This window comes from Equus quagga, unplaced genomic scaffold, assembly GCF_021613505.1.
Source record: "Equus quagga isolate Etosha38 unplaced genomic scaffold, UCLA_HA_Equagga_1.0 83181_RagTag, whole genome shotgun sequence".
NCBI classification, from domain to species: domain Eukaryota; kingdom Metazoa; phylum Chordata; class Mammalia; order Perissodactyla; family Equidae; genus Equus; species Equus quagga.
Genome location: NW_025803413.1, coordinates 378 through 12,488, shown reverse-complemented (window position 1 = coordinate 12,488; position 12,111 = coordinate 378). Strand labels below are relative to the sequence as shown.

Sequence of the window (12,111 nt, the reverse complement as noted above, 5' to 3'; positions counted from 1 at the left end):
TCCACAGCCCTCTCAGCCGCTGACTGCCTTTGCTCCTCAGGCCCCATGCCTGAGTGTCCTCACTTGTAAAAAGGGCCTGAGCACAGAAGCTGCCTCCGGGCCCATCCTGAGGAGGGATGGAGCTAGAACAGCACCTGGTACACGGTCAGTGCTGTGTGAGTGTTGGTTATTCTTATTTGCGCAGGTATTTGCTTCTACAAAACTTAAAAAACCACAAATGGTCCCATTCTATACATTAGCATTTCGGAACCTTTTTCCAGCATTTAACTGTATATGTGAGACTTCGTTCCCTATGGCATTTATGGATCACCTTCATCTTTTCTCTTTTTCCTTAAGCCCCTGACACTGCTGGCCCGCTTTGGGGGTCCATCTCCTGAACCAAGGCACTTTCTGCCTGTGCTGCCTTTTCCCAGGGGCTCCCCTGTCGCCCTGGAGCTCGAGGACACCCTCCTCACCTCTGTTGTTCTCCCCCAGTTCCTGAGAGGACCAGCACCATCACCCTTCAGGGGCGAAGAGACCATAAGAGGAAGGGCTGGCAGAGCACTGTGGGGAGCTTCAAGGAGGAGATCGCTCGGATTGGCATGGTGAGAATCCTCCTCCTCTCTCCCCTTCTGTTCCTGGGCCATTCTGAAGGTGGGCTCGTCACTGCACTGGAGGTCCAGTGGCTCACCAGGGTGTAGACAGAACCGTCGTAGCCATGTTTGAGTGGCTTGTTATGAGTGCCTGTTAGGAGCATAGCCCTGTTACCACCCCCGTTTTACAGGTGAGGCTGAGAAAGTCCTGCCTGACTTGGCACGTAAGGGGCCAAGTGGGAGCTGGGCTCTGGATGTGATGCCAAAGCCCAGCCTCTGATCTCCCTGCTCAGTCCTACTCGTGAGGGGCCAAACGGCCTGGCCCTGAGGCACCACCCTCACTTGCCTCCCTGTTTCTCTCCAGAGACCTCATCTCCAACCCCAATGGTCCCTGGAATGTCCCTAAATGAGACCCTTTTTTGCCCTTCAGGGTCCTCCCAGAGCCCCAGCATGCACTCACGGCTTTCTCCAGGGTCTTCTCTGACACATGTTGCTCCCCTAGATTCCCGGAGTGGGCTCTGGACTCACAGCGCCAAGGAGGCACCCCCTGCCAGCTCTCACTGTCCCGAGCCCTCCCAGCTGGATGTGCACTCTGCTTTCTCCCATGAGCTCTGTTGCTTTGGTCACGTGGCCTAACAGAGCCTCCATCTCCTCTTCTGAAGTAAACTTGGAATTCTTTCGTTGGCCACTTCTTTAACGAATATTTGTAGAGCCTCAACCTTGGGCCAGGCCTAATGCCAGCACCTACATCACAGGCTGTGATTAGGACCGAGTGCGTCTGAGGACGAGGGCTCAGCAGAGAGTCAAGCGCCCGGCGCATGGCATGTGCCCAAAGTGGTGGCTGCCTGTGTGCTCCAGTTGTGAACTAATTAGTTCATCTTAAATAATAATTATTATTATTTCTGAGACAGGACCACGGTTTGCACTTCCTCGTACAAGAGGGCTCCCTCCTGCCCCAGCAGTGTTCATACCACAGCTGTCGCCCTCCTGGCCTGTTTTAGGAAATGGAACCTCTCATCTTGGAGCCAGGAGCGCTTCTTCTTAAACAGCTGGCTGAATCTGACAAAGACATCAACAGCCTCTTCAGAAAGGTGGAAAACGACGACAACCTCGAAGACTACACCATCCAAGTAGGGGCCCCTCATGGCCGGGCCTGCCCCACTGGGTCCTGCTCCTTCTCTCCCTGCCTTCCGTTCTCCCAGCCTGACCCAGACTTCTCACACAGACCCTGTTGGAGCTGTGGGATCAGGTGGCCAAGAAGTTCCTCCTCCAGAAGCAGGGGATTAAGAAGCTGGATGAGACCCTGCTCTCACTTGAGTTCTCCCGAGCAGACAAGGCAAGTCGGCCTGCAGATGGGCTGTTGGTGATTTTCACTTGTGCGATTTGTGAGGCCTCATGTGTCTCCTTTTAGTTCTCCAGGAAAAGAGTGAGTCACTCACTATGGTGCCCTCTTATTTCTAGCTAAAAAGCGTGTTGAAGAAATACGTGGAAATCATAGAGAAAACTTCCTGTCTCATGCAGCCCAATATGTACAGGCTGATAAATAAAGAAGCCATGGTGAGTAGTTTTCATGTGCAGTGGATCAGCCCACGGGAGAGGGAGCCTGGACCCCAAGACGCCCCAGAGGCTGGTGACTCAGGAATGATGAGCTTTCCACCTGCATCGTCTTGCAGCTGTCGCGGACTCAGGGCAGTTTGCACCCTCATAAGTCAGCTCCGCCTGGTCTGTTTGTCTGTTTTTCTGCTGCCTGTCAGTACCTGTTGCTGAACCATGCCTGCCCCCTAGCTCTGTCCCCACTACTTCCCTGTCCACACCCTAGCCTCCCCCAGCTGCTTTCTTTGGGATAAAAACCAAGAAATTCAAGGTTGTTTGTGATGTCTCCAAAGTCAGAGTTAAGCCTGACTCCTCTGTCGCGTGAAAGGATGCTTCTTTTGGCTCCTCAGAGGCGCGTTTTGCTTGCATGGACTTCCAGGTCCTGTGTGGAAAGTTGGGCTTGTCAGACCGTGGGCCTCCTGGCAGCACGCGGAGTGAAAGGGGGTCCCGCGTTCAGCACCACAGCTGGGCTCCAGCCCAGGTGTGTGCCTTGGGCTCCTGGACAGAGCACGGACAGGGAGTGAGCACAGACTCCCTCTTCTCTGCCCAGGCAGGAAGCCTCCTGAGCTAACTCAGCCCTGCACCTGGAACTCCCTGTCCCCGAAGTGGAGACGATGATACTCAGGGGCCAGGACTTGTTGGGAGGATGAGAAAAGAGGGCTCAGCAGTGGGAGCTCTAAGCTTGAGACAAGCTAGAGTCACTGACTTCTATCCATTTGATCCACTCAGGGACCAGAGTTAGTCGGTGTCTTGTTATGTGTGGTTGGTTGATGTTCCTATGCTTATTTCACCCGTTGTGACAACTGACACTTGCTGTTTGCTCCATGTGTCTTTATCTCATTTCATTTCACAAAATCCCTCTGCTGTAAACAGCATTGTCTTTGTCTTATGGCTGCAGAATTGGAGGTTTGGGAAATAACTGCTAAGGCCCCACCAGCTAAGAAGGACAGCTGGCATCAAACCTCAGGTTCCAATGAAAAGTGTTACTGGAATTTCTACCCCCTAAGCTTGGCTATTCTCAGCCCTGTCCCAGAGCTGTGCCTGCAGGGCTTTGGGAAGTGTGTGGTGGCATTTGGGGCTGCTCTAGTCCCTAGGGGCGTGGGAGAGGCTGCTTTCATTTAAGGGGGGGGGATGCTAAATGGCAGAACAGTACCACATAATGAAGAACTGTCTCCACTGCCATGCCAAGGCTGCCCAGGAGATGACCACTGGGAGGACAGCCAAAGAAAGTTCTAGCTTTAGCCTCATTTGGTAATTGGGTCCTGGTTCTCATCACAGCCATATGTGGCTGGTCCCTGATGGCATGAACACTCCGCTTTTGGAGCAAATTTATTTATTTTTAAAAAACCAGTTAAACACTGAGAGCCATAACACTGTAGCCCTGAGTTACCGGGCCGAGGAGCACAGTCATCCCTCAGGCGTGGGTACTCCTCTTCCTCCGGGAGCAACTTCCACCCATGGGAGGGATGCCAAGAGAGGGCCCCACGCTTCCCCCGCCAGGGGGCACTTTTGTTAATACTGACACAAGGGTCCTGGAACTTTTGGCCAACAAGTAAGACTTTCTTTAGCAAAAGGGATGCCTTGGGCCAAGATGTCTGAGGACACTAAAGAGTGTCTGTCCATCTGCGCTGTGGGTCTGCGGGTGGGAGGCCAGCCTGTGCATCTGCATTTCTGGATGGAGAGCGCCAGAGTCTGACACTGGGGATGAAGGAAAGTGTGCCGGGACCTGGCCCCACCTCTGCTTTCCCTGTGGCCTTGATCAAGCGCTTGAACATTCGGAGCCTTTCTCTCCCAGTGTAAAAGGGGTACCGTAAGGGACCAGTGATGGGTTTCCGTGATGACCCAGAGGATGCTGTATGGAAAGTGCTGGGTCTGGGTCTGGACCTGGGGGGTTGTTACGAACGTCAGTAATCATCCACAGCGATGGCAGGAGCCGACATTTACTGGGCGTTTCCCACAAGCCAGTTACGGCGCTAAGGGTTTTGCTTGTAATGTCTTGCTGAGTCCTCACAGGGACCAGATGAGGAAGGTACTAGCATTAGCTCCATTACAGAAGAGGAAACCGAGCTTCAGAGGAGGAGAGTGACTTGCCCAAGGTCACAGAGCCGCAGGTGGCAGTCAGGACACACACCTGCTCTTAGTACCAGAGCCTCACTGGCAGTCCCTCGCTTCTTCTCTCCCCACTTCTCCCTCCCTCCCTCCCTCCCTCCCTTCCCTCCTTTCCTCTGTGTCCCAGAGGCCCAGGATGGGGAGGAAGGGCTGGGAGTGGTGTGAGGGTGCTGGGGTTCTGAACATTCTTACCATGGGTCTCACCCCTTGTCTCCTACCTGTCCTTTCCCTCCTCTCCTCTCCATGGCGCCACCGTGTGTGGACACCAGTGAGTTCATGGCCAGTGAGAGGATCCAGGCTCCTCCAGCCGTGAAGAACGAGCTGGAGAGCATGCTGAAGAACCAGGAGGCCCTGCAGCGCAAGCGGCTGGAGCATCTCTGCGCCATCTGGTACAACGGGAGGGGTTGCTGGCGAGGGCACTTTGGGGGGGCCCTGGGGGTGGCACAGTCCTCAGCACTGACCTTTCTCCTGATGTGTCCCCCAGACCAGGCCATCTCCCGGTTCTCTGGTCCTGGGCTGACCACCTGGGCCCATGTTCTGGTTCTCTGGTCCTAGACTGACCACCTGGGCCTATATTACAGCCCCAATGACAACAAAGAACATGACACATTTGCTACAGAAAGAAGGTTAGTGTGACTGTGCCAAACTTGGAAGGAGGCAATGGCAAGGGGCGAGGTGGGGGGATTGGAAGAGGGATGGGACTTCCTCCTGAGGGCAGCAGAGTGGCTCCCTCAGCTGTGCAGTTTGCAGGGTGTGTTAGAAGGGTCTGAGGCTGGAGGCTGGAGGTCAGTGAGGAGGCAGCTGCCGTCAGACAGGGGACCTGTTAGAGGCTCTGGACATTCCCCTCAGACCTGGGGCCACCTGGCTCTGATCCCATAATAAGCTCTTTGGCAGGGGCCACACTAAATGTTCTAGACCCTGGAAGCCCACTGCCTGGGGACCCTGTAGCATCCACTCTGAGCAGCAGGATGGAGCCTGCGTGGTCCTGCAAGGCGGAGATGCTTCCTGTGCTGGGAGATACTCCTCCTCTTCCTGTGCCCCTCGCTGGCCCCTCCCACCCTGGTAACCCTGGGGTGCAGGTTCTTCTTGTCCCCCCACCACAGAGCCTAAGTTTTCCTAGGATACAAATGACAATTAGAGCTCCACAGGGTCTCCCCCAGGGTGAGTGCCTCCTGCCCCGTGTGCAGCCACGTTTTCATGCAGGCGTAAAATTAGCAAGGTGGATAAAAATCTCAGCACCAGGAAAAGTACTTTTGTTGTTTTCTGTAACTCCACTCATTTCTGACTCTGAGCCCCTGTTTGTCTTTCTTGGGGCCCCATCCATTGAGGGAAAGTTATGGAGTCTCACTGGACGCTGGGCCTGGTGGTAGGAGTCTGGTCGTCAGTGTTTGGTCCATCCAGGTGCCTCTGGGCAACTTCTGCTGCCTCCAAGCAGCTGGACTCGGGACTCTTGAGGAGGCTGCTCTGAGAGCCTGCGTGCTCATGCCCAGGCAGCGTTTCCCTACTGGGTCTTGCAGCTGCTCCCGTGATGCCACCAGGAAGCAGGACCCAGCTGCCACTGCCAGGCACCCGCCATCCTGCTCTGTCCACACCTCCCCCCCAGCCCCTTTCTATTGACAAGGAGAAAGCCCTGGTCCCCAGGATTGTTCTCCTCCCCATGGCTCTCAGCCCACTCCCACAATCGCCTTCTCCTTACCACTGCTCTAGGCTCTCCTAAGAACTTAGACTTTGAAAACAAAAGCCAGAGAGATTTCTAGGCTGCTGTCTTTTCTGCCCCACCACACCCCCTGCCCAGGCTGTGAACGTGGGGCTGGCTGGCTACCTGCCTGATGGAGGGAGAGACAGGGCTAAACACAGGGGGAAAATGCAGGCATCGACGCTCCGACCACAGCTGGGAGACACCGTGCGGTGGCAGTGTGTGCAGACAGAGTGTGGAGCTGGTGGGTGAGGTGTGCTGGCCTGGAGAAAGGTGGGGTGGCTCTGTGAAATCAGAGGCATGAGTGCAAGTTTACAGGACCCAGCAGCTCCTTACGTGGGAGTACGTAAAGGGTGAGGTCAGGGCACAATTCCAGCGTCCAGAAGCGCGTACTGTGAACACAAGGCTTGAACGTGCAACTTAAAGGTCAAGTTGCAAAGCCTCGATCATAGAATTCCCATGAGCGTCAAGATGAAGCTTTGCGTTTGTGGTTTGTTTGTGCAAGGAGGTCTTGACAGCGTCACAAAACACACTGTGTAGACACCCACCTATTTCTTCTGGACCTGTCTGGCAGCCAGGGAGCCTTCTAACCAAGCCCAGGAGCTGTCCCAGGAACTGCCCCACGTGGGATCACAGGGAGTCCCTCCTCCGGAAAGCCCAGAGCCCTGGACCGGTGGGGGCCTTGCTTCTGCTCGTGCACAGGCCCTGCTGCAGGCTTGTGGGCGATGGTGGCAGAGGGCTGGGGAGTCTTGCTAAGATTCCCAGGGCCCAAGAGGGAGTTATCCAAAGGCCGGGGAGAATCCCCGTTGATTTTCTGGGACCCAACAAGTATAAATGCATATAATTTTAAAATAAATTTTAAAAATACAATTTGTATTTTGGAGTTATGTTAGATTTACAGAAAAATTACAAAAATAGCACAAAGAATTCCTGTATACCCCTCACCCAATTTCCTCTAAAGTTGTGATCTTCCATTATCACTGGACATTTGTCAAAACTAAGAAGTTAACTTTGATGCATTCCCATTAACTAAATATCAGACTTTTTCTGATTTTACCAGTTTTTCCGCTAATGTCCTTTTCCTTTTCCAGGACCTGGTCCAGGATACCACACTGCATTTAGTACTACACAGTGTTGCTCTTTACTGTCCCGCCATAAGTAGGGTGCCCAAGACCATCCTGGGGTGCACGTCTTGTCCTGGCATAATCATTAATAGTCCCTGCACTTTCACTGTCAAAAACGCCCTGGTTTGGATAATAAACTACACAGTCCCCCTAGCCTTACAGATCTTTCTACATCCTTAAACACCACCCAAAACATGGGGGCTTAAACAACACTTCCTGTTTCTCCTGATTCTGTGGGCCAGCTGGGCAGTGCCCCTGGTCTGGGCGGGCTTGGCTGGGGCTGGGTGGCCCAGGATGGCCTCACTCCCCCGTCTGGAGCCGGGACTGGGACAGCTGGGGCTTCTCTGCACTCACTCTCAGCCTCCAGGAGCTCACCCGGCTCACAGGCACGGGGGCGGCAGAAGAGCTCCCGGCGGCAAACCAGGGTGAACGGGATGCCTGAGCCCCTCCGAGCCTCCGCTGGGTCACGTTGCTGATGTCCCATCAGCCAAGGCCAGTGTCACAGCCAAGCCCAGATCCGGGGATAAGAAACAGACCCCACCTCGCAGTGGGAGGAGCTAATGATGCGTGACCGTTTTCCGTCTGCCACACTGTGTAGTTTATTTAGACAATTCCCTATTGTTGGATATGAGGTTGTTTATGTATTTCGTGTGTGTGTTTATAAACAGTACTAAGTGACCGACTTAATGCATAAACTTCATATGCATTTTATATTGTTTTCTCGGATTGGGTTCCCAGAAGGGGTTTCCTTGGTCGTGACGTGAACCGTTTGTTTTTTCCCTTGAGAAAAATTCAGTTTTATTTCCTAAGTAACAGACTCAGGGATATTAAATAGGCCTTTCCATGGGGCATGTTTTCAGCACCAGGAAACCCCCAGCGAGTCACTGTGTATCTTCGGTATTTGGGTCGATACGACTCTGGAGCCGTGTTCCTCGAAGGTGCTGCCAGTTCGGGTAGTGAACGGTTATTCAAGCTTGGTGACTTGTCACATCTTCCCTCCCCAGTGACCTTCTGCCTCCCGGTTACAGCAGAGCTCAGCTGGCCGAATGGCGTTCCTCTCTCAACTCCCTGAACAAGCACCTCGGTGAGTGAGGTCTGGGGCTCCCATTCAGGTCTCTCCAGCTCTGTTCCCGTGGGAGCTTTGTAGGAGCGCCAGCAGCCAGTCAGCCGATTACGTGAGCGTCTCTTGTGAACGCGGGAGTGGGTGGCAAGGCTGTCCTGGGGAAGCAGGGAGGCATGTAGACGGAGAGTGAGCCCAGGGGGTTCACATCCACCCTCCAGGACTCGGCCTGGCAGAGCTCCTCCTCCCTCCCACCACCTCGCAGTCATTGCCCAGCCCTGCCAGCCACACACTCTGACCCCTGACTCTTGACCCAGCATGGAGCCAGAGGGACAGTTCCAATGACCCTTTGTGAGGACAGGTGAGGGGCCAGGCCCTGGGCATGTGAGGTTAAAGTCTTACAGTCAGGGAGAGGTGGGTGTGACGCCCAGCTCTGTGCTGTCCCAGCTCTGCGACCTTGGGGAAGTCTCAGCTTCTCGTGGCCTCAAACTCCTCCTCCATACAATAGGGATTTCAAGAGGAACAATAAGGGTAGCTACCCTGTGGGGTTCATGTGAGAATTACATGCAATCCTGCGATCCAGGCATAATTCAGTGCCTGGCTTACACAGAGAGCGCTCAGTAATAAATGGTAGTGTTTAAAAATGCTCTAAGTCAAGGGTTCTCAAACTCCTGTCCCTGGGCCAATGCCTGTTTGCAAGTTAGTTACACTGGAACATGGCTATGATCATTTGTTACATGTTGTTTCTGGCTGCTTCTGCTTTACAACAGCAGAAATGAGGAGTGGCGACAGAGACATTATGGCCTGCAAAGCTGGAAATATTTGCTATCTAGCCCTTTATAGAAAAAGTTTTCCAAGCCTTGCTCTAGAAGGTATATAATATTTCCATCTCCTTTGAGGCTCACAGCAACCTGGTGAGGTCAGTGGTGTCATTGTCCCCCTGTGATAGAGAAGGACTCGGAAGCACAGAGAGGTGAAGTACCCTGCCCAAGGTCACATAGCTAGTGAAGTGTCACGGCTGGACTTGAGCTGAGTACCTCAGTTAGTAGTACTCACCATTGCTCCAGGGCTCTCAGGTTTATCATTCCAAAGGTATTACAGTTATATTATATTATAATATCCGGGGCAAGAGCCCCGAGACCCTAAATAATAGCAGTGGCCGCCATTCACCAGGTACCCCCTAGGGCCAGGTGTGGCACTGGGCCCTGGTAACCAGCAGGGAGGATCGCCCCTTGGGTGCTTCCAGGCTGGAGCAGAAGTCAGACCATGCAGGACGTTACAGCGGGAGTGGGCAGGTGACCCGCATGTATTTGGGGACACAGGTTAAGGGTCACACAAGACCTTGCCAACGAAGTGATCATCCAGCTGAAAGCGGCAAGGCAAGTAAGAGTTAGCCAAGCCCAGGGGTCAGGGGAGCTGTTCAAGCAGGAAGACCAGCACGTGGGGAGGCTCAGAGGCAAAACAGCTGGGCCTTCGGGGAAAGGAGAAGGTGGCAGGGAGGCCAGAAGATGCCCAGGGCCAGGCTGTGCCGGCCGCGTGGCCATGTGGAGGAGGCTGCACTTTATCCTGAGGGCACTGGGGACCCAGTGGAAGGTGCTGAGCTGGGAGTGATGAGGTTAGAGGGGGACAATCAGAGGGGCACAGGAGGGAAGCACAGACACCCCCGGGGCGTCCATCACAGCGACTTCGCCGGAAGGGTGGGGGTGGGACTGTATGATGCGTGTCCGCCTGCAGTATGAGAAGACGTGGCAGGAGTGTCTGGCCCACGTGCAGAAGTGCAAGGTGGGTGTCCCTCCTGGCGGCCGGAGAAGAGGGTCAAAGGGCAGCGGCCTGGTATCCCCTCCCTGGCCTGCCCCTGCTCCTCTCCAGCCTGGATCCTCTCCTTCCTCACGTGCCCTGGCCCTCACTGGCCCCTGGGCATCCTGAGGCTGTCCCTCTGCCCGTACCCTCTCCTCCTCAGCTATTCCCACCCATCCCTCGGGTGGTAGCCCCACGTGGCCTCCTCCAGGAAGCCTTCCCTGATCCCACAGAGGAAGGTATACACTCTCTGATCACCTCAGACTTCCCCTTGACTCTGTTTCACTCACAGCACTTGGCATTATTTGCTCAGAGGAAGTCTTGTCATGGGGGTTCTTTAGGGCTCCCCTCCCCCCCGCCCCCCCGCCCCCCCGCCCCGACCCCCTTCTCCCTCGCTGCCGCCTCTGTTCGCGCCGAGACCACGAGTTCACTCCCAAACCCCTCGACGGCAGTGCCTGGTTTTCTGGGGCGCAAGGAAACATTGTGTCAAACTGCCACTCCCCAGCTCCTTGTTCAGATAAAAAACCCAGAGAAGCCTAACCCTTCTGGGGACGGTTTGACCCGCGCCCTGGCCGAGGGAGTCGGGACTCGGCGGCCCGCGCTCCGCCCTCGGCCCTCGGCCGGCTCCGCCCCGCTGGGCTCTGGGGCGCAGGCTGTGCCGGCGGCGGGCTCGCGCTCCCAGGGACCTAGAATGTTCTCGGACTTGGGGGCCGGCCCCGCCTGGGGACGAGACGACCACGTTTGCAGAAGGCCGGGGGCTGCCATTTACCCTGAGCCTCTCGGTCAGCTCTTGGGGGCGTCAGACCTCAGCGGTAGAGCCCGGACGGAGGGGAGGGAAACCTCCGCCCGGGGGCCTCCCCAGGACCCCGCCCCGGGCTCCCTGCCCCTCCTGCGCTGCCCGGGCTCCCCCTGTGCTGCCGCCTGAGCCGGCCTCGCTGCCCTTTGTGGGGCACAGGCGGGGACGGTGCTGAGGTCGTCCCGTACCCAGGGGCGCAGGAAGCCTGACCCAGGGCACCTGGTCCTCCTGTTGGGCAGCACTGGAAGTACACAGCTGTAGACACGTCTTTAATTTGGGGGAGGTTGGTTTATGTGAGATGTTGGTGCATAAACCAAGGCTTTACTAATAAAGAGAGCCCGCTTTCCAGTTGGCATAACTCACAGTTACAGGGAAGGGGAGCCCTGTCTGACTGACAGCAGCCCCGAGACTGTCTAGGATGGCGGTTTATGCTGTAGGCTCTGCAGTGGGAGCGCTCTGAGTTCAGATCCGGGCCTCACCACTTGCCAGGTGTGTGGCCTCCAGCAAGTCCCTTCACTTCTCTGAGCCTGGGTTTCCTTACTTGTCAAACGGGGCTAATGAGAACACTGCTGGGGGATTCAGTGAGACAAGGGGGCAGCACGCAGCAGCTGGACACGGTGGATGCACCACAAAGCTGGACCCTCTCAGCTGCTGTGAGGGTTTCCTCTGAGGCTCTCAGGGATGGGTGGGAGGCAGATCTCAGGGGGCAGCACCAGGCCCTGAGGTGAAGCCCCACCGGCCCTAAGCCAGTCTCTGCCTTGTCCCCCTCCAGAAGCAGCTACTGGACTGGAAAGCCTTCACGGAGGAGGAGGCAGAGAGCCTGGTGAGCCCGTCCTTCTTGCAGATGGTGGGAGCGCTCCAGAGCAAGGTGGAGGAGGAGCTGGAAGGCCTGGATATGTGTAGCCGGGGACCCACACAGCTGGGCAGCAGGGCAGGCGTCACCCTGGCACTGGTCTATGAGGAGAATGGGAGTCCGGGTGCCTCCAACTTTCCTGTCACTAGTGCGTTCATCTCCCTCATCATGGCCAGCCCCTCTGGAGCAGTCCCTCTGTGCCAGGCACTCCAGGCTCACCCCTGACTCCCCGGCCACACGCTGACACCGGTCTGAGCAGGAGTCCACGTGAGCAGTCTCGGGCCGTGAGTGCTCCCCAAGCCCTTGCTGAGTCTGAGTTTTTTTCTTTCCTTATTATGTAGAGAATTTTCACCTTTTCACTTAAAGGAAGCGCTTTACGGCTTCTCTTTGGCGTATCTGAATTTCCTCTCCTCTTGCGCTTTGCGTCACTCCTCTTGCACTTTGGCGTCATTATTAAGTAAACTAAGGGTGACTTGAACACAAGCACTGAGATACCACGACAGTCAATCTG

The 12,111-nt window shown here is 55.5% G+C and overlaps 1 protein-coding gene across 1 annotated transcript; it reads left to right on the top strand.

The window, feature by feature from the left end:
- The first annotated feature begins 385 nt into the window (after positions 1–385).
- Positions 386–11,727, top strand: LOC124234507 (coiled-coil domain-containing protein 180-like). The gene is made up of 7 exons (XM_046651856.1): positions 386–584; positions 1,574–1,702; positions 1,798–1,908; positions 2,034–2,129; positions 4,544–4,663; positions 8,099–8,178; positions 11,520–11,727. The coding sequence occupies exons 1-5, from the start codon at positions 582–584 to the stop codon at positions 4,544–4,546; spliced, it is 342 nt and encodes a 113-aa protein (XP_046507812.1). The 5' UTR covers positions 386–581; the 3' UTR covers positions 4,547–4,663; positions 8,099–8,178; positions 11,520–11,727.
- The last annotated feature ends 384 nt before the right edge of the window (positions 11,728–12,111 follow it).

Bases quoted from the DNA above. Each gene is read 5' to 3' on its own strand.
- LOC124234507 (XM_046651856.1), top strand. The intron at 1,703-1,797 runs GTAGGGGCCCCT...CTTCTCACACAG, and splicing joins TCGAAGACTACACCATCCAA to ACCCTGTTGGAGCTGTGGGA. The intron at 1,909-2,033 runs GCAAGTCGGCCT...TCTTATTTCTAG, and splicing joins AGTTCTCCCGAGCAGACAAG to CTAAAAAGCGTGTTGAAGAA.